This window comes from Polistes fuscatus, unplaced genomic scaffold (genome assembly GCF_010416935.1).
Source record: "Polistes fuscatus isolate 324 unplaced genomic scaffold, CU_Pfus_HIC Scaffold8, whole genome shotgun sequence".
Classification (NCBI taxonomy): domain Eukaryota; kingdom Metazoa; phylum Arthropoda; class Insecta; order Hymenoptera; family Vespidae; genus Polistes; species Polistes fuscatus.
In genome coordinates, this window is record NW_025113162.1 from 6315882 (window position 1) to 6338838 (window position 22957).

Genomic DNA, 22957 nt, shown 5'->3' on the forward strand with positions numbered 1-22957 from the left:
GAGCCGAAGGTTCGGCCAGAAATTGTCCTTTATTAGATTCCAATGTATACTTGTCGTACCACTACCGTCTCTACCCAAAGCTACTACCATGGCGCGGTGCGACTTGCCACACACGGTAGTTCGATCGATATCGCGATATTAGCGATTTTCTTTAGCGAGACCGGACGAGATATCGAGAGTTATCGAGAGAACTCGAATCGACTTGGTTACTTTGGTTATCCGCATGATGGCGCTTCAGTTCTCGTTCGCGCGATTTCGGAATACTATGACGCCTATCGTTAGTTTCGTTTATTAATTATTTTTGTTAGTTTAATCAATAGATAATTAAATAGCTAGAATATTGTTAGAAACAATGAAGATTAATAGACATATTCTCATACGATGATAATATACACCACGAAATGTTGCTTGAATACGTTATGTTCTGTATCTTTTATAGTCATCTTTGATGTTTATTTTTCGTATATAAACAATGTCGTTTATAATTCTCATTTTGTTCCACAATCTTTATTGAATCAGTTCGACATTAGTGCTCGTAACGTGAAAGTTTTAAAACGATAGAAGGCAAAGAAAAGAAGTAACGATCGGAGAAAGAATATCAAATTAAATTCGCGCCTACAATATGTCGCCATTTTTTTTCCTGGGAATTTCGAAGCTGTCATTGGGGGTGAATATACTTGATATCTGGTCATATCTATATTTCGGTGAGTTTTATTTGAATATTTAATGTTTTTATGCAAAGTTTACATATATTTGTTTAATTCCTTAGGATCTTAATTAAGTACATATGGATCATTATTTTATATTACATTCATTTTTATCGACATTTCACTTGTATAATACATACATTCGTCTTTACATTTCAATCCTTTTACACAAATTCTTTCTTTGCATTGCTTAACATTATTATTTTATTCTAAATACTGTAAGGGGTGTGGGGGTGAGATGCTTATCGGATGAATATTAGTTCGCAGATAATAAATAAATTAGTATAACGCAGTTTTTTTTATATGAAAGTAATATAAAAAAGCGTCCCGTCAATCCTTATCATAAAAGTCCAAAACGTAATACCGCTTGTTAGATAATTATAGATCGTTTAGTACGATTTTATAGAAAAAAAATATATATCCTTCTATTTCTCTCGCGTAGTGTCTCTCCTCGATATTTTTCAATGTCTCCTTGTTATAGAATGAAATCATCTGTAAGTAGAATTAAAAAATATAATTTAGAGTTATGTGCGTAAGAGTTGCTCAGATATTTTGACAATATCATATCATATTTTTTGTATTATCTATATAAAATTAAAATTTTAATAAATGATATGATTTGCCCATTGAACTTAAAAATGTGAAAGACATTAATATGTTTATACATATGTATATACATATAATTAAATTTTTAATGATATAATGAATCTTAATTTTAATGATAAAGGATAAAATGTTAATAGCATAAATCGTTATTGCAACACATTTTTCAGATAATGTCCATAAGAACATGTACTATTTCAGTTAGTAGCCGACAAGAATTTATCAATGAAGATACACTGATTTGTTTGCATCACGTATTTTAACGTTCATTCTACATATTATATCAAATTTACGACATACGTAACTGCGTTCTTATCTCTAAAGCTTACGCTCCTTGAAATTAGGTAGAACATAGGGATTATTAAAATTTAATGTTCGCCTAATAAAATGCATATGTATTGGTTTTTTTTTTTTTTTACCGATTTTCATTTCATTGATATTTCATCCAAATTATTTGATTTCGATTTTTATTAAAATATTCTAGAAAATTTATATACGAACCTTTTATTTTAATATACATATATATATTTAAAAAAAAAATATATATATATATACATACCTTAGGATTTCATCGTAGGTCGGTTTGCTTATACGTCGATCGATCTTTCGTGTATCGGTTCGATTTTCATTGTTCTTTCGTTTACGTCGTTCTCTGCGATATATTGCAAATAAATGATTTATAAAGATTCTAAGATATTTCTATAAATTAAATTTTTATGTAAAAATGACTTACATGTTTATCGGTTTAATTCTGATGAAAATAGGTCGGTCCGTTAACGGTAGAGAATTTAATCTTTGAATGCTATAAAGTGTTTCGAGTTCTGCCAATCTTTGATCGGAAACGCGTTTCAGACGTCTAAAATTGTCAATGAAATTTAAAAAATAAAAAAAATTTTTGTTTTGTTTTCTTGTATATTAATTAAAAATTTCAATTTTAATATTTTGACAAAATATCATACGAGTATAAATTTAAAATCATTAAAATAATATAATACTTAGATATAGAAAAATTCTACTCACTTCCACGGTAAGTTCGATAAATTATTTTCCATATTGGATAAGGATATTTCGATATTCAAGTCCTTTTCATCCACCCCCGCGAGTCTAATGAGAATGCGAAGAAAAACAATGTTAGTTAATGAAGCCATCTCCTTATGGCTTCAATGAATTTCAATTAAATATTCACGAGGAACAAAAACGAGATATCATTCTACCATAATATAACATTCTGATGTAACTTTTGCAGCTTTTGTGTAATAAACTTGATACAAGCCAATACGCGCGCCTACTTTTTAAAAATAGATTTCATTTAAAAAAAAAAAAACACTACGTTAGTTACAAAATGTAAATATTTCTATTTACAAATCTTTTTTATCCTGCTTTTGTATAACGATCATTGTAAATATTTTTAAAAAGGGGTTGTAACCAAAAAAAAAAATAACATATGGAAAAAAATTACGATTATAAATTAGTAAAATATCTACCTGATTGGCTGACTGTTAGCAGAACCGAAGAGGACCAACGATAAAATAAAAATGATGATTTTGATAGAAATCATCGTGCTTTCTTTTTTTTTCTTCGATAAGCTCAAAATATATACTATCTTTATACATAAGAAATAAAAATCAAAATCTTATAATTTTAATCTCTTAAGCTTAAGTTAACACCACGATGCTCAAAGCTCAACCGATTTCGTCTTGAGTTAAACTATAACATAAAGCGGACATCCTCGGACGTGTGTATATATCGTTCTAAATCCCCTCCACTAAGTCTAATTAATGACGATTACCCTATACTCTACTTTTTATCACTTACACATATATTCCATTTCTTGTCAAAGACGCGTGCCTCTTCCCTCTCTCTCTCTCTCTCTCTCTCTCCCTCCCTCTCTCCCTCCCTCCTTCTCTCTCTCTTTTCTTTTACTCTGTATTTTTATGTATGTGTATATGTGTACGTAATGTAAGATAAATCGATCCTCTTGAGCAAATGTACTGCTTTTTTGCGGTTTATCACAGTAAATGATTTTATAGTTAAGGTATTCGTTAAATTGATCTTTCATTTATCGTAAAATTATTTAAAAATAATTTTAGTTAAAATAAAAATAAATTACAAATCGAGATATTTTATCGAATCCTTTGGTTCACACGATATAGCCATATTGATTCTTGCTGAAAAAATCACGATCAATAATGAATATATATATATATATATATGTGTACTTATTTGTATACACATACAAAATAATACCTAAATGACGTATTTTTTGAAAAGAGGGCGTGGTAGATACGTGAAAATTTCACAATGGGTAAATATAACGAAATTCGTTGTTTTATTATGATAAAAACCTGCGCAATATCAAATAAACCGAAAAATCTTTCATTTGATAGCAACAAATATGATGCTCGTCAAACGGAAATGTAAGATTGTGTAAGGGGAGTGGTCCATCAAGATGTATACATATATATATATACACATATATACGTTCAAATGAGAGGGAGAGAGGATGAGAGCTTACTGCGCAGTTTATAATTGCGAAATGTAGATCAACCACGCGATTCGTTTCTCTCTCGATCATTTTATATCATCGTCCTCTTACTATTAGACTGCTTGACTTCGTATCGACGTTTTATAATGGTCACCACGTAGTAAGAATTTCTCCGAAGAATTCTTTAAAATCGTTTAAAAAATTATTAAATTTTTTTCTCGATCACGATCATGAATAAAGAATAATTTTTGTTCTTTTATATATATATATAAAAAAAAAAATTCAATTCGTTTCGTCGAGAACGTCTGATTCTTATTCCGTTTTCATTTCTCATTGACTCGCAAGTAGTTCAAAGCAGTTTTAGTCAGACAGGATCTATTAACTCTCTCTCTCTCTCTCTCTTTTTCTTTTACTCTTTGTTTCATTCTTTCTTTCTTTTTCTCCTTCTTTTTCGTACGCGTTATATGGCGCCTTAACTTCCAAGACTTTTGATTCTTTCGTATCAATATATTCATTCTTAAAAGAAACCCTTTTTTATTTTACATATCATTTTTTACGCTGATTAATAAAATGTAATCGTTTGAAGTAAAGACATAATACGATGACCTTGTTTATTAATTATAATTTAATGAATAATCTCGCCTTAGATGAACTTTTATATTTTGTGCATATATAAACATTTAGATATTAATCTTGAAATTTCATTAATCAAATATTTTTTCGTATCCATATATATATATATTATATAGATGTCTTATCATTTAATTCATTACAAACAAACAAAAAATAAAGGTAATATTTAATTAAAGTAAAAAACATGAATTTCGTTTTTATCGGTTAAGAAATGTTGTTTTTTAATAACGTTCATAGAGGGAGCTTAAATGGTATATTTTTAATTTCGGCGGGTAAATTAAGGCATGTGTAAACAATGTTGTATATGGCGTTTTTTTTTTTTTTTAAAGGATTATTCGAAATACAAAAAGATTGATTTATGCATAGACACAATTTATATTTTTATTCTTACTCTCTCGTGAAGTATGAAGAAAGAATACAATAAATTATTTCATTATATATATATTAATTAATATAACATAATATATATTAATCACTGTAACGCATAGTTTAAATCCATGGGAACTTTGTGTGCAGATAGTTTTATAAAGTAATAAATAAATAAATAAATAAATAAATAAATAAATACAATAAATAAATATTTATACATACGTATACATATATATGTATAAATATATTTGTTTCTAAATAAATAATACGCAGCGATAAAAAAAAAATATAAGAGAGTAACATCGAATAAGTTCGATAGAATACATTTCAAATATTTCGGAAGATTCTTCGAAGAGAATTCCTAAAACAATCAGCCTTTGAACACACGCACACACATTTAATACGTTAATACGTACATTTATATTATTCATGTATATATAATACAATAAGAGCTAATTAAAATCATTTTTCTTATGATAATAAGAATGAATTAAGTAAATAAGTAAGTAACTAAATAAGTACATATATCGAGATAAGACGATAGAAATATCGATAATACTCGTAAAATGCGCACGCCAGCGCTAGAATGTAATTTTAAATTATTTTATCTTTATGAATGAGAGCGCAATAAATTTTAATCAATGATGACGTTAATATAAGAGCTCACATGAAGGTGATTTATAAATACATAAATAAATGCATAGACATAAGTAAAGGAATGTGAATTAAATTATTTATAGAAAAATGAACGATATTTTTGTATCTCCCTTACATTGTTGGTTCGTACTTGCATAATGACATTTTATTACGAAATTGTACGCGTAGTATACTGTTTTCAAAATCACGTAACATTTCTTAAAATGAAGTTAAATGTTACATAATACAATTTTTTTCATTCACTCTCTCGCATTCCTTTTTCTTTTTTATTCTCTTATTTTTCTTTCCTTTTTCCTCCATCTTTTACTCAGATCTTTCATCGTTCACGTGATTATCACTCCACATGTCATTATGCCGTCGTGTAATACGTGTATACATATTTTAATGATGCACGCTTTATGCATCGCCGAGATCTTTTGAGATTGCGGTTAATCGACTATGAAAATATAATAAATGATTATTTTTTATGTCGATTAACGTTAAGAATAATTAAATAAATAAAATAAATAACTTAGAAAAAAAGTGATGATATAAAATGGAAAAAAAAAAAAAATCAAAAAATGAAAGATGAGATAAGAAATAAATTAAATACATGTATACATATATATATATATGTATATATAAGCGAACGCATTGAATACTGTTCTAGTTAAGATGTCGAATACTTAAAAAGAAAGAGCATAATTTTAAATGTTACGATTGTTTCAGGTTTTCTCATTTCTTCTTTATCATCATCATCTTATTCTTCTTGTTCTATTCATTAAATCATTCATCAATGAAGATTCTTCATTTTATCGCGCTGCGTAATTTTAATTATCGCCTTACCCCTTCCTTTTCCATTTTTCCTATTAACTATTAACTACAATCTACGAATCACGATAGGATATTAACATTTGTCGTGCTCGTCGCTAATTATTTATCATTTAAATTCATCAAAGAGTTCAGTGCATCAAATTCGGACGGAGAACGGTCCGTAATACTGATTTAGGCGGTTCACGATCGAGTTGCTTTATTATTTCTTCCGTTTTTTCTCTCTTTTTCTTCCTTGCTCCTACTTCTTCTCTTCTTCTTCTTCTTCTTCTTATTTTTCTCTTTTATTACACTCGATTACTTCGATTTTCTTCTCGTCTTCAGTCGATATTGCAACCATCCAATTAGACTAATATTGTCTCTCGATTTCTAGATGACCATTTGCATCTTTCTATAAATAAAAACGTTTAATGAACGCTCGTTCGTTCGTTGATTCATTCGAATCGATTATATGATTTGATTCAGAAAAAACGATTTTATGATTACATTTTCTTTTCATTCATGCAAAAAGTACAATATTTTTATCTTCCGTTTTTTTACTGTCGCCTGATAAGCCGTTAATAAATTACAAAAAAAAAGAGAGAAAAAGGAAAATCAGAATATTTCCATAATACATTTACGTATATATTTCCGGGATGATATATCATTTATTGGAAAAATCTTGCATCATTCTTGTAACGCGAGAACGCAAATTGGATTTTAAAACTTACAGGAACAAAGTTCATCAAGTTTCTTGGCGCGTGCCGATCATTCTTTTTTTTAATTTAGATTTTTTATACATATTTAATATATTAATTATTGCTTGATTACTTATGCAATATTGAAGTTAACTCGTAGTTTCATGTACGAATGAGAAATTAAACGATACGTTTTCTCTCGATAATCTTTATAAGACGTACGTTAAACACACGATCGATTTTTTTTTTCTTTTATTTATTTGATCAGTATTTTTATTAATCTGCGATAAACGCATTTTGTTGTATAAGTAATTAATATTTTATCGATGCAATATTGCTTACATAGTTGATTCTAATTTCCTAAATATTTTAATTATAATATTGATAGTTTTCTTTCCTTTTCTTTATTAATTCATCTAATACCGATATCATACTGTTATTTTATTTCAAATATTGAATAAAAATGTTGAAAAATACTGATCCAATAAATACACACACAAGTAGCTACTCTATTTTTTTTTTTTTCTAAACTTCTTCAAATAAATTTCAAGAATAACATTGAACGCGTGGGTGGTAGATGATGGTATGAGAAAAGTACTATTTTGAAAGTGGTAAAACTTACCAATGGCAGAGACAGAATCTCGTTATTCTCTTCCGGTAGGAAAATCCAATCTTGTCCGTCAATTTGCAATATTTCTCTCAATTTGTTGAAACTGTCGTCCGATGAAGATCTTCGCTTGCGACCTCTTCAAATAGAACAAACAAAACAAAGGGAAACAACACGATAATTAATAGTGTTCGTGAGTCCTTTGAAAATTCTCTTATTATTACGAAGAAAAAAAAAAAAGGAAAAAGAAATTAATAAAACAATATTCGAGAGTCCTATTTTTCTTGAACATGCATCACATCGAATTAAATGATCGCGTAATATAATTTATCACTTAATTAATCTATACATGTACATTATTTCTCTAATACGCGTAAAGAGAAAGAAACAACTAAAAAGAGAGAGAGAGAGAAAGAGAAAGATTAATTAACGATTAATTAACGATAAAACGATGCGAACGGTACCCCTTTGTTATTTCTTTTTATTTTTATTTTTATTTTTAAAGCGATGAGGAATGCAGACAATACAAAGTCACTTGATCGATTTAATAATCTAAATAAATCGACATTACTTATTGTCAGGTGTTTTCGATTGATATCTATAATAATATAGATAAGCATCGAAAATATATGGCGACGTAAGTAAATACACGTAAGAAAATTAATGGATATTAGTCAACGTGCTTTTCGACATGAAAACTAACATCACGGTATCGTAAGAAGTAGAAAGAATGAAAAGAAAAAAAATGTAAGAGAGAGAACGAAAGAGATCACGCGTGGCTCTCATGACGAAATGAAGAAGACGATGACGTGTCCAACGGATGAAATCGTCCCAGTCATGCAATCATTAGGAATTTCTAAATTTGAATTATTCGATTGAATTTGCATCACTTTTACAATACCAAATTGACCCCGATAAACTTAACTGCTTTTTATTAAAATTTATAAAAACAAAATGTTTATTATTTACCAATATTAGATATAGTCTCATTTTTGTTACTAGTTTATTTATAATACGAAAAAATAGAAAGGGCTGAATCGTTCTCATATTAAGTTTAAAGGAGAAATATTGTTGTTCACGTGATAATACATAATATGATGCAACATAAGAATTTCATACGTCATATTTGGGAATTTTGTATTAAAGTGGTTAGTGATCGATTAGTTAGAACCTTTGATTACATTTAATATATATATATATATATATTTATTTTATGACTTATGGTATAATTATAGATATTATCGAGAATCGTTAAGGTAACATCTGGTTATCTAGTCGATTCACTGTTAACAAAATAAATAGAAGACTTATGAGAACATAGGATACTTTGTTACATCATCATTGTTAACATATTACGTATGATATGGTAGACATGCTATGATACGTCATTCTCTTACATATGCGCCTTGTATATTATTGTGAATCCCCTCTTATATCTTTAATATCTGACGTGAGTAATATTATCAGGAAACACGATAATTAACGGAAATGGCGAAAGGGAAAAAAGATATCAATCTTATGAAGACATGAAAAATTCTTTCATATCTATTGAAAGCCTTACATTTTCTAGTTTCAATCGATCGATATTATTCAGTCTACCATTTATTGGCTCAATATTTATATTCAAATATTAATTCATAATTAATTATCATTCATAACGACGAACAAAATATTTACATCTAATAAAATAGAATTTATTTTACAAAATATTGATCGAATAATTATCATAGAAGTTGAACGGTTTTCTTTTTTTATTTGATCGTCGACTATCCCATTAATGTCAAACGAACGTATTACTTTAAATGGAACATATAAATACATATATGTAAATATATAGATCATGATGGGAATCGTATTTCTTCAATTCGAATATGAGTTAAGAGGAAGTAGTTGCTAGACATTTCATACCGATGAAAAATGCAATATAATATTCTACGGAGGGCTAGATCGAGGAGAATCGTAAATATCGCCAATTGAATGTAAAAATCAAAAATAGAAAAGAAGGATAGAAAGAAGAAGATGAAGAAGAAGAAAAAAAGTATAATACAATCCCACGTGCACTATACTTTATTTCATTCCGACACAATCAAAATAATTTCATTATGAAATAGCGATATTCAAGCGTTCTTTTATTGGAAAATGAATACCAACGATTGGATAAGCAAATTCATTTTTTTACTGCTCTCTTTCTCTCTTTTGTGAATATATACAATGATATATAGGTGTTGAATATAAATACTTTTAATGGGTATTCGAAGAAAAGGAACATAATTCTGTTAGAGACTCCATTATCAATACTTGCATATTTTTTTCACCCTTTTTACTATCTCGCTCTTATCTTCTCCTTTTCTCCTTCTCCTTTACCTTTCTCTCTTATTATCTTTATTTATCTTTCTATTTTTTTTTCTTGCATAAATTCCCTGTTGACATACATTACACGTAGGCTCGCATTACCAGTTCGTTAAATACTTCATTTCAAGGCTCGTGTTGTCTCTTCGACGTCTTAGAATGTCATTTAGTTGGCAGGAAACTAATTCTCATTATCCTTCCGTGTAACTTAACTCCTACCTAACCTCGTATTATTAATTTTCTTCCTTCGCGTTAACCCCTTATATGTTCGTGTTATAATTTTGCAATAGTGAAGTATAAAAATAGAAGAAAAAGAAGAAGAATAAGAAGAGGAATAACAAGAGGAAAAATAAAAGAAAGTAAGAAGATCTTCTATACGATATCGTTGGTAATGTATTCAATAATTAAGATTGTGGGAGGTTTTAATGTATACGATAGCGTTGTCCTTGTTCGATATAAAAAAATAACGAAAGAAAAAAAGAGAGCAAGAGGACAAAAATGTGTTGCCTTCGTATGAACGTTAACGTGAAATAAAAAAAAAAAAGAAATAAGAAAGAAGGAGATGGGAGATCGTCTTTTCTGATTGCGTAGGATCCCCGCCCATTGGCTTTTCCTCTATTACGATATTGTCCTCCTTTACTTTATATTTCATTGACAATCTCACAGGACACGTACCGACCGCAGGATCAACGCTAATCCTAAGAACGTATAATAGTTTGCTAATCTTCCAACAACGACGTATATTACTATTGAGGTTGAGCTCTTACTAAAAACCATGCGTAGATAAGATCCTTCCATTTCACAAGTGAAATCACGTTTTACGTATCAACGAAATAATATTTATTTCTAACTTAATAAGTTACTTTCTTTAACAAGAAGAAAAAAAAGATTTTGAAGCCTTCATAAAGCCACGTGTAACTTTGTAGTCATTCATTTCAGAAAACTTTTATTTCTATATTTTTATGAAAAAAAATAATGAATTAGTTGTTTAGTTCTTATATTAAAAATTTGTAATTTTTCTTTAAGTATTGTAATATTCAATTGTAAAAAAGTATGACTTTTGTTATAGAGATCGATTATTTGACCGGTTACGATTTAAATAAATAGAATATTTATTTGATTGATTTATAGAAAAGATGAAAAATTGGACGTTTAGCAAAGAGACAAATTTTCTATCTGAACATTTTGATAGATGAATATAGCGATGATTTATCTGGTTAAACGTATACGAGGAGAATACTACGTATGTAATTGGTTAAAAAGATAAACAATTCTTCAAGGTTTCCACGGAATAACAACGGTGTAGAATTGCAATTGAGATGCATTCGTGACGATGACAAGCCTTTCCACGGTCGATGCACGCGAGACGTCATAACGATGACAAGGCGACGATAAATATTGAGATAATTCCTCTATTAGAACATTTAGAGTGGGGGCAAATAAACATGATCATGCAACTTCAAGTAATTCTTAGAAGAACGAGAATCTAATTTTTCATTTCGAGCGTGACTCGATCAAAATCGTTTTCAAAGTATTTGGTATAAATATAAATATATGTGCATGTATAATAATACATCTTGTTGTTATAATACATACATATTTACATAGTTATATATTTTCTTCTCTCGTGTTAAATCGAAGAAATTTTCTCAATGCAAGTGGAAAAGTAACGTCTCTTTGTCATGGAAAACTCGTCGAAACTAACAATAAGAACGCTCTGAATCAGATCTTGTATTACCTTATACAGTATCTATTCGTCTTACTCTCTTTGTCGTGTTTTCAAAAAGGGCTTCTCGAATAAAATTTTATGTTGTATACGTTTTATGTCTATATATATATATTACGTGTCAGTAATTATAATAGTGAATAATGTACTAAAATTGACAAAATTCATTTTACAATTTATTTTATATTATAATTATTATTATAAACTCGAGTACCATAATTACCATCACGTGTAATATAATATATATAATATTATATAATAATAATAGAAAATATATAACAAATAAAAAAACTTACACTTTAGCAGGATCTATAACGCCATATGCAACAGGTATGACTACCACCTTGCCCTTCAATTTCGTTGATATTCCATGTAAAGTTTCCAATTCGGCGAGCCTTTGATCTGAGACTCTTTTGCGTCTGCTGTAATCGAAAGAAAAGATACAAAAATAAGATTTTATCTAATTTCCTTAGATAGCATACAATTCTATCTGCTTTACTTTTACAAGTTGGGTAACGTTAATTACTCATATCGTATATATCGTTAATTACATTATATCTTACTGTAAAGAGTATTTTTCTTTTTATACGTAGATTTGAACCGCTTTCACCGACTTAAAAAACAATTTGTGTTATAGAAATCGTCGTGAGAAAACATTTCAGACTAATTTCAAAAGTCGGACGATCTTTTCACATATATATATATATTCGTGTATCCCAAGGTTCTTTCAAATTGTCTATGTACGGAATTAACACATACCTATTTTACCTTTCTCGACAATTTTTATGCCGTTTCGCACGTGGTCATTGACGCGTGTAAATAAGTAAGCATATAACTTTAATACTTATTTCAACCTGTCGTATTGCATTTGTCGTAAAAACTACATTCTATTTGCATAAACGATCTATGGCAACGACCGCTACTCTGCTTTGCTAAATAAACCGTAAATGAACCGCCGTTTAAACGTTCATTGAAACACGTTAAATGAAATTCATCTTCTATTTAACGAACAGAGCAATGACTTCATTTATGAATATAACCCGAAACGTTCTAATTATTATTCACTCGTGACAGTTTCACGTTAGATAAATTTCGTTTTTTTAAATACAAAGTGAAAGGAAAATTTGTATTTTTTATAAAAATTCCTGCGATTAACGTTCTGTCTTCGTTTAAAAAATTATTTCGTTTTAATCAGACATATTTGATTCCCCATAAAAAAGAAAAAAGAACGCGCGACTAATCGTCAATATTATTTAAATATAAGTTTTGAAAAGAAAAGAATAATTTTAAAATTAATACAAAAAAAAAATTTGCATGAAAAAATATGTTCGTTAGTTGCTTACCTGATTACGGTATCGGTAGGTCTGGCATCGGTTGGTTCTGGTATCAAAATCGTCACGAGTACGCTGAGCACCAGAAGAGTCACCAATGGACGCGATGTAATACACATTTCGTACTTTGTCATATTTTCTTTGTTTTCTTTTTTTAAAATAAAACACTCGAACTTATGTTCAAAAAGAGAACAGCTTTATTTTGCACCACGAAAATAAAACGAGAAAGAATATTAATTTCTTTCACAATTTTTTTTTTGGTTCTTTTTTTTTTTCTTTCACGACAAATAGCCGATAGAAGAACCAACAATAACGAAAGAAACAAAATTATTTAAAAATAAAAGGATAAATGATAGGTAGGTAGGTATCGTAATCCTTAAATGAACGTTTGTATCCTTTTGTCTATAACGCGACTGTTATGCCCCTCCTTCTCTTTGCTGCTTTTGTCTAGTTGAACTGTAGCATACCGTCACTCGGTTCGAGCATATATACTCGAAGCAGAGTTAACGCCCCCTCCTTCCCCTTTCGACACTGGCATCCCCCACTCGCTTCAACTCGAGATCCTCCCTCACCTTTATTCTACCATACTAGACTCGAAACCCCCTTTTTTTTTTTTTTACTATTTCCTTCAACGATTCCGTCATCTTTCCCATGAAATCTCAATTATCAATCTACTCCATCAACTTTCTGTTTTTCGTTAATTTTTTTCTTCTTCTTTTTCTTTTTTAGAAGTTCGACGTGTAATTTGCACGTATACCACGATCGGTTTTCAATTTTGAAATTCGAATTTTATTGTCGATATTATTGCTTTATTTCTTTGTCTTTTGAGATCTTACAAATATATATATAATTATAATTATTATTTTATTTATTATTTAAGCTGGTAATAATTTATCGTTTTAATCGAAAGGATTAATAATCCGTTTTCAAATTCAGTGGTAATGATCGTATCCGTTAATATCATTTCAAATGAGAAATATGCAATAAGATGCAATAGTGATAAATTGGAATTAAACAAATATAATGGATTTTTAATTAACATTCTAATCGTGCAGGTTATGACAAACAAGGATGACGGTGTTTGTTTAAATAAAAAACACCGTTGTTTTCTTCATATACAATTTTTCCCGTTTTTTTTTCTCGAATGCCTTTGGTTTGTAAAAAATTCATCGATGACGAATGTAATTATAAATAAAATTAATTGTTCATTATTTAATCTATAGACATCACGTTTTTCCAACGTGGATTTCTTCTTCTAGTATTATCTCGAGAGTTGTTTCTACGTATTCACGGGTTTCATTTGTGAGTGGAAAATGTTTTTTTTGTTCTTAGAACATGTTCAATGACGTAGATGCGAAAGGATTTTTCATGTAGACATATGTTTTATTTGCACAAGCAGTCATGCACTACTTATATTAATTCATGTGCAACGTTTGATCCGCTTACAACGTCCTCCTCCAACTCAGGCCCCTCCCCCTCAGCCCTTATCGCTGATAAATTAAGTTATACATTATTTTCTACTCTTGTTAATCAGTTTCCAAGTTGTTAATTCGACGAAATCACTTGATCAAGACACGATTACGTTTCCATTTCTGTATATTCCCAATGGAAACGTTCAATACCGATTGATTGCTGATTCATTCAAATTAAAATACAGGATGAAACATTAAACAGTATGTACTTATATCAATACGTATATAAATGTGTGCTCATCTACGAAGCGGATATTTATCTTTTCTAGATTGGCCAATATATTTACCTGATATCTTCCAATAAATGATACCTACAGTTGCACAACAATTAGTCATTAAGTGGTCACACACATTCCTTCGCGATAAAACTCAACGAATTACTTTAATTGAATGTGAAATTTGAAGAATTAGGATAAGTTCTCTGAATATTACCTAATTTATAATATGGCAAATAATATTTAGAAAGAATAAACCCGTTGACTGTAACGGGAAAATATTTTTAACGAAAATTGAATATTAAGAATTGAAAGAAAATATTTGTAAATAAATCTTTATATTGGATTGACAACGTCTCATTCTAGCAATGTTTTAATTAGGTCATGTAACATTTGAAAAAGTATTGACAGAGAAGTAAACGAATAATTATATTATAAATATAATTATATAATCGAATTAATTGAATTGTCGGATATTGGATTAAAATATTTATAAATAAATATATTTATTTTATTGATTTAAGGGGAGACGTAATGTTATCAATTTTCATACAACGTACAATAGTGGGTGAACTTATTTAATTGTTTATAGAATTAGATTATATCGAATAAGTTTAAATTATTTCAAATTTAACATAGGTAATATTAATTACACTTATTTTACTCAAATACTTTAGATTGGTATTTTATTAGATTTGTAAAATTCAAGTTTCAACATCTTACTTTCGAATTACATTTCAATACGCAATTTGGGGAATTTTTTCGACGAATCGATTTGGATAGCGTTTACTTTCACAGAATGAAAGGTCGCTAACGAACGAAAGAATGTTGAACCGTGTTTTAGTCATTCCTTTGAGTTCGATCTACGTCAAAAAAAAAAAATTATTGTATCGGGTTGTCTGGAAAGTTAGTGACGATTTTTGGTACGTAGGTGACATAAAGACAAGTCTGAATATAAAAATTATGTTAATCTTCCGTTAAAATCGGTACGAACTTTCCGGACAAACTAATATTAAGATGACGAATAAAAGCGTATTACAAACGATCAATAAATACTGTTTTTCTAATATGTAACGTATATTGCATTATTTTATGAAATCTCATGAATTCATTGCAAACTCATCTTCTCTTTGATACTATCTATATTTTTGATACTATATTACGTTTACTATATCCAATTGAGCATCATTTTTATTTAGCAACTATCTGTTATATTTAACCACACGATAAGAATGAATCTCGATGTAATGCTTTGATTTTCAATTTTATATAAGCAATTATCTAACGGAAATTTAATAAACGTTTATTAAATTTTCAATCAAAAAATTTTTCTCACAGAGATATTATCAATGTTGGATAATGCATTTCCTTTTTTTTTCTCTTTTTTTTTAATTTTTTTTAAATTTTATTTCGAATCCTTCTCAAACATATAATTTCCGGTTTCGTGGTTCATCGGTATCGCATCCTTATCTATTTGCATTTTTATATCCGTTGTTTTATATCTATATTATTTTAACTATACACACATACACGTACTATCGTTAGGGACACGATGTTCATGTCAAGTATACTTTAAATAATCGCATATGTTCGCGAAATGTTTCGAACAAGCCAATACCTGGAATATGAAAATAAGAAATATGTTTATATTTGTCCTTATCTTTTATTAAAAGAGGTTATCAAATGGTCATGAATATTCGTCAAATTAAAATTTCATATATAAGCCGATAATTGTGACGACTATGTGGGCTATGCGAACAAATTTATCTTATATTTGCGATAAGCGCGCAAATTATTGAACGTTACGTACGTTACGTTCTTTATTGGAAAAGAAAAAAAAGAAAAAAAAAAAACAGATACATAAAATAATAATTTCTTCTTATCGTTTATTTTATACATTACGATTATTTTTATAGGATCGATTATTCCAATTTTTTTATTTGTTATTTAATCCGCTGTCAAAATTATCGGAACGTGTAACAAATTTTTAATACAATAATAATCGGATAACGAATCGAACACGTTCGATAAGCGTACAAATTGTTAAACGTTCGAGTCTTCTGTTTAAGAAAAAAAAAAAAAGAAAAAAAAAGAAAAAAAGTAAATCAAAATTTTGGTAAGAAATGTAAAAGATAACGCAAGAGAGAAGAGGAAAGAAAGAAAGAAGGAAAGAAATAGCTTCTCAAATGTATTAATCTACTAAATGTTTACGAGTACTCCGGTCAAAGTACGTGCTCGAGCTGCAACAGGTGGCTTTCCATGTTTCTCTCTCTCTCTCTCTCTCTCTTTTTTCTCTCTATCCTTTTTTTTTTAGTTTATCCGAGACATTGGAAATACTTGACTAGACTTCCCTTATTTATTAGGAAAGAAATAAATAGCACGGATTATTCACGATGATGTGCATTCTCAACATGGTTACGTGTAAAATCGTATTATAAGGATACAAATTAAGTTTTAAATAAACATAATGGAATTTCCTATCTTCGATCAAGATATATTTCCGCTTGATGTTGCAAAATTATTTACCTGTGTGTCTATCGGAAGGGAAGGTTCAGAAAGTAATTATTTTTCTTTTAAGGAAAAATACGATACTGATATAAATGTACATATTATATAAGCAGTGTTCTGTTACGATCGATTTATACATTAAATGAAAATACTATTTATTTTTAATCTATTTACTTCTATCTTTCTTTTAATTTTATTTTTTTTTTTTTAGGTACGATATTCCAAATACATTTTAAAAGTTAGGATTGCAATTTGTGTAATAGTGAATAAATGATATATATATAAATGATAAATATAAATGATAAATAATTTTTTTAATTATTTTTTATTTAATGAAAATTATCTATGATACTCGTGCGAGTTGATTTCAATGAGACATCCCGATTATCGTTATCACTAAGGTACCAATGAGGCAGATACGATGTTCGAAATTTTTATAATGATATATTATATATATGGTTAGATAGTGGTGTTTTTCCAATTAAACAGTTTACTTGACACGCAGTATTCCATCGTCTATGAATAGACAGATAGTTATCGAACCTTTCGATGTAATTTTTATGTCTTTTTTATACCTTTTTTTTTCCTGGAACGAAAAAGCCCAAGTTAATTTTTATCGAGGTCAAGTAATTAGATGATTAATGTTCTATGAAAAGCACAAATGCATTATATGCATTGCCTATTCTTTAGAAAATTGTCATTGGGAATCTCGTCGTGTTAACGTACGAGGTATGCTGAAGATAACAAAATTTGATAATTAGACTAGATCAGACATTTGATATTCGGCGTAAATTAATTTTTATTGATAATGGTAAATAACCAATAATTTTTTGCAATGTCAATGACTATCGTTAGATCAAAGAACGTGCTTTTTTTAAATACAAGGTTAACCAAGAGAATTTATAAGAACATTTAAAAATATATGTTTATTTTTTTATTTTTTATTTTGCAAAAACAAAATTCCTTGGCTTCCAGTTTAACATTTCGAGAAAGTAAAAAAAAAAAAACATAATAAATAAGAGATGGATTTTTAAAATCACCTTCGTTGCACTTGTCTCCAATCTAATGTTTCTAATTTTATTTAAATTAAAATAATAGAATATAAAAAAATTGTGCCTGACTATTCCCAACGTGATATTCTAAAAATAACTGGAAAAAATTCAATATATCACATATGATCTATATATATATACATGTGTAAATATAAAAGAAATAACAGTTTTCGAATATCTTGAAATTATGAATGAAATGAAATTTGGTTAATATTTTCCAGGAATTATTTATTTAGATTTGCTTTGACGTGGATCGGAAAATTCGATCATGCTATAGATGTACATGATCGAGTTGCGTTTTCTCAGAAAATTCAAAAACGTGGGATGGGAAATGATTTTCTTACGTAATCAGACTAAAGTTTTTAGACAAAGTATATACACATAATTCGTGGAAAACGTTTATAAAGACAATGTATGAAACATCAAGTTGGAACTTCCAGCAGCTCGTTCCAAATTGTGATCGTAGGCGTGCCTCTTACGAGGAAAGAATTCGAAAATATGTGTAGGTACGTTACACGTGCGGGTATGTGCGGAGTTCCGAACAGGAAATAATTCAACAGCCGAATTTAGAAGCTGTCTTATTTATTTTCACTATCTTTCTTTCCCTTGTTCTGTCTTTTTCTGATTTTGTATCTCCATCTCTCAATGAAAAATGAACACTTTAAGGAAATACAAATATAATCATTAAATTTTCCATTATTTCTGAGAGAAATAAGTGATACATTTCTTGCTATACGTGTAATTTAAAATATATGATTTTTTAAAGACGAGTCACTTGATCCGTTGCGGTAAGAAAAAAGTTATACATGAAAAAGCTCCGTTACGTTTATATTGTTAATTAATGTTATTTATTAATGATAATATTCTTAATAGAGTACAGTATTCTCATTAGAATAACTATTTATTTGCGATTCAAACAAATATTTCTTTGTTATTTATTTATTTGTTTTTTTTTTGTTTTTTATTGCTAATAAAAATTTTCCACCGCGTTTCTGTATATTCTAATCATGCAACCGATAAGGACATAACTTACGCTAATGGATTTCGATATGGGAACGTGGCGCAACGCATGCGTTATCGTACTTTTGAGAAAAATACAATAAACGTGACAATTTCGCGAGCCAGACGGAATACTCGCGGTATTGTCAAGGGAGATTTTTATTTCTTTGTAATGATATAGTGGACATATCTACATAAACGAGAGATAGATATAAGATATAGAAGTTTTATTAAAATTAAAAAAAAAAAAAAAAAAAAAAAAAGAAAAGAGAAAAGAAAGAAAAAAAGTGCGAAGTATATTTCTCGGGTTTTTTTTTCGTAGAATTATTGCAAGCTTCGTGACTGAAAAATGATTGGATCGTTTCTTTTGTTTTTTTTTTTATGGATACGTTAAGTTCATTACGCGTTAAAAAAACAATGCCATGTGTGCATTTGGTCACGCATTAATTGTAAGTACGAAAAATATATATTTTTGATTGTATAAAAACAAAAATTCGAATGCAAAATATTGTATTATATAAAGCTATTTAAGCTATTTTTTTAACGTTCGTCGTGATTTAATTATTAATTTTGTACAGTACATATATAAAAATATTTGATAGCAATAAAATAAATGATTTGGCGAATGTGTGATACGATTAGAAGTAGGACACGACCGGCTGTCGTCAGACACCGAGTAAGAACAAGAAATTGTGCTACCGATAAATATCGACTACGTCACAAATTTATTTTCATTTTCTTTTTCGATTTTCGTATACTCCTCTTTCCCTTTCCCTCTCTCTCTCTCTCTTTTCATCTTGATTCAAATCCAGTGATTATATTTTTAAGAACACGCCCCCATACTGAAGTTGCGTCACGCATACGTGCCTCCGTTTATGTGTGCGATTAGCATTTCCAATTCTTAAACATACGTAAGCACTTATGCGATGTATCTAACCGATTTTGTCTGAACGATAATACATAGAACGTCGAGACTGTTATCTTTTATCTTACAATTAGAAAGATCAACAACGACAATTCTTTATCTTGAACACTTTATTCGACACGTTTGACTTAGTAGGGGGTCTTGTATAATTGCATCATTTCATTCTAATCTCTTATAATTTGATATAACTTTAAAGTCACACACACATATATATATATATATATTATTTTTTTTTTTTCAATTAAATATTCAACAAATTGATTATTAATTCATATATATATATATATTTCAAGATCTTTATATGAATTTACTTACTTAACACTTTTAATATAATACAAATAATATTATAACTTTTGCAATACAAAATGTATTTATAAATACGAGAAAAGATTAGATTACAAAGGTTTAATTTTTAGGTTTGAATAATGGATTATTTATGCAAATATAATTTGCATTATTGTTATTGTTGTAATTATCTCCAAAAATAAAATCATCTGTTTCTTTAAAAAAATTTGTTTCTTTTTTTTCTATTTTTTTTTTTTTTTTTTTTTCATATGTTTACATTAGAAACTAGACTGTTTGTCGAGAATTATAAATAGAATTTGTTGTTATTCGTAATGTGTCCAGGTCGTATGGTGATAACCCGATCTAGTTAGAAGTTAATGTAACAAAAGGAATTCAAAAGAAATAGTGATTGGAAATTGATATTTTGTTAGAAATGATTATAAAAGTTTTAGAATGAACGACAAATATTCGTAGAATATGGATACTTATGTGTATGAATTAGTAAATATGTAGTTCCATTATGAAGCAACTTTCTCTAAAGTCGGGTAATCCAGGCACGTTCTCTTGACGGTCAAGAATCAAGTTTTTGCATCATTCAACATTTTACATCATACTTTTCTAACATCTATGCACATGCTGCAATTAGTTCGTTTATTTATTCTAGATCTATATTTACTCATCGTCTTCTTATAACTTTCTAATAATTCTACATAATCGTACATGACGTTACAATGATCGATAAAAAAAATAATAACTGTGTATGTAACAATGGAAACGAAACTTTTTATTGAATTACATCAATGTAATATAAATGATAATTATGGTTATATTATTAAAAATGATCCATGGATCCCCTCGATCGAATTTATCATAACACATTTTCCTTTATTTTCTTCTAATTAAATAAAAAAATGCATTTTTATGTCATAGAATCATAACATAACGTGATGAACAACACATCACTGATGAACAAAAACATCAGTGATGATAAATTAATGTTTCCAAAACGAGAAAGAAAAGGCAAGGTCAGTTTCCTCCTTCTTAGTTGTGCTGGATTTTTTCGTTTCGGTTATGAGCAGTGACGCAGAAAGCTGATGTTTACATGGTACGAGTCAAGACTATTCTTTGCTTATTTATTACCTTGCACTTTTGTATGTGTATGCATGAATGCGTGCATTAACCTCTCACACACACACGCACATACACATATACACAAACATGAACCTGCAGGATTGGAAAGTAAACGTGTGAAGCATGACATCATGAAAGATGTTTACACCTTGTTGATCTACTTCTTGGTATTTCCAAGTTTTGTAAATACCTTCTTGTTATTTCCTATTTAAATTAAAATTAAAGAACAATTTCATTTAATAATAAAATACGTGGTACATAATAAAGACTCGAATTTTGGTCAATTGTTTTTGATTTATGAAATGAGTCACATATTTAAAACTATGATGCAAATGCCAAATTCATTCATAAATGAGATATATATGTTTCGTAGAAATTTATTTCATTCAATCATTTTGACTTCATTCTTCTTCTTCATTGATAATTTTTTCTTCAGCGTATGTGTTACTTATGATAAGACGATATTATAATATGTTTCCAAGAAACTTCAATTAGTATTTAAAATTTTAGCTTTTTAATATTTAAAAATATCACACCTATAAATATATATCTATAATTTTCATATTTACAATTGCAACAAAATTAATGATTATTTTATATCCGAACTTTTTAAAAATATCAATTGCAATTACCATAATTATGTTGTTATAAAATAATATAATAATTATTACTTTGTGAGATATTGTATAATATAATATTGTATATATATATAACTTTACGTAATATTATTGTTGATTTTATACGTAATGGGTCTGATACAGGATTTCTGAAAGAGAATAATCAATTGGTAAAATGATGAATTTACGTCAGAAATTTTGCAGTAATTATTATTTAACGAATTGAATTGTAAACAAGAATAAGGTTCAATCACCGACAATGTTCGTCATCAGATTTAATCTTTTCCTTGTTAAAGTCAGACGTCATCGATACGAAAAAATTGTCCGAACTAATAAAGAAAATATTTCGAGGAAAGGATAAATATGATTTGTCTAATGATGTGCATTTAATCGAACATTGTTTCTACGTAATTCCCAAATAATCTCTGATTCTTTTTTTACAGATAGTTCACGGGGTTAAATGATATTCATCATCTTTATTTATAGATTTCATATTTTCTTTTTAATAAGTAAATATATAAAATATAAAGAAAAAACTTTATATAAAATAAATATATGTGTAATTATATATTAAATTATACAAATATAAAATTGTCAAAATTACATGTGACTTTTATAATTATTCATCCAATTATATAATTTTTCAAAATGGACGTTACATTATCATAACGTACCAGTGTATACCTGGTACATACCGTAGTAGTGTATACCGTAGTATTTTTAAAACAAGAACAGGAGATTAGTTAAGAAGAAATTGAAGGAAAATACGCAGTACTTGTTGGATGACGAAACATGAAGA

The 22957-nt window shown here is 28.4% G+C and overlaps 2 protein-coding genes and 1 long non-coding RNA gene across 4 annotated transcripts; 1 reads left to right on the forward strand and 2 right to left on the reverse strand.

The window, feature by feature from the left end:
* Positions 1-137: 137 nt before the first annotated feature.
* On the forward strand, positions 138-21417 carry LOC122524775. The gene is made up of 2 exons (XR_006305619.1): positions 138-704; positions 21341-21417. It is a non-coding gene; the product is annotated as an uncharacterized LOC122524775 (long non-coding RNA).
* Positions 743-3043, reverse strand: LOC122524773. Its single transcript, XM_043647205.1, has 5 exons — positions 2795-3043; positions 2331-2414; positions 2044-2166; positions 1870-1962; positions 743-1199 (listed from the first exon to the last, which is right to left on the reverse strand). Exons 1-5 carry the CDS (start codon positions 2866-2868, stop codon positions 1196-1198), a joined length of 378 nt encoding a protein of 125 aa, XP_043503140.1. The 5' UTR covers positions 2869-3043; the 3' UTR covers positions 743-1195.
* Positions 6539-13408, reverse strand: LOC122524772. Of its 2 annotated transcripts, XM_043647204.1 has the most exons (4): positions 12967-13408; positions 11920-12045; positions 7564-7687; positions 6539-6655 (listed from the first exon to the last, which is right to left on the reverse strand). In XM_043647204.1, exons 1-4 carry the CDS (start codon positions 13086-13088, stop codon positions 6614-6616), a joined length of 414 nt encoding a protein of 137 aa, XP_043503139.1. In that variant the 5' UTR covers positions 13089-13408; the 3' UTR covers positions 6539-6613. The 2 variants fall into 2 exon arrangements, with proteins under 2 accessions (XP_043503139.1, XP_043503138.1); XM_043647203.1 differs by lacking the exon at positions 6539-6655 and having other exon boundaries at positions 7467-7687.
* Positions 21418-22957: the final 1540 nt, after the last annotated feature.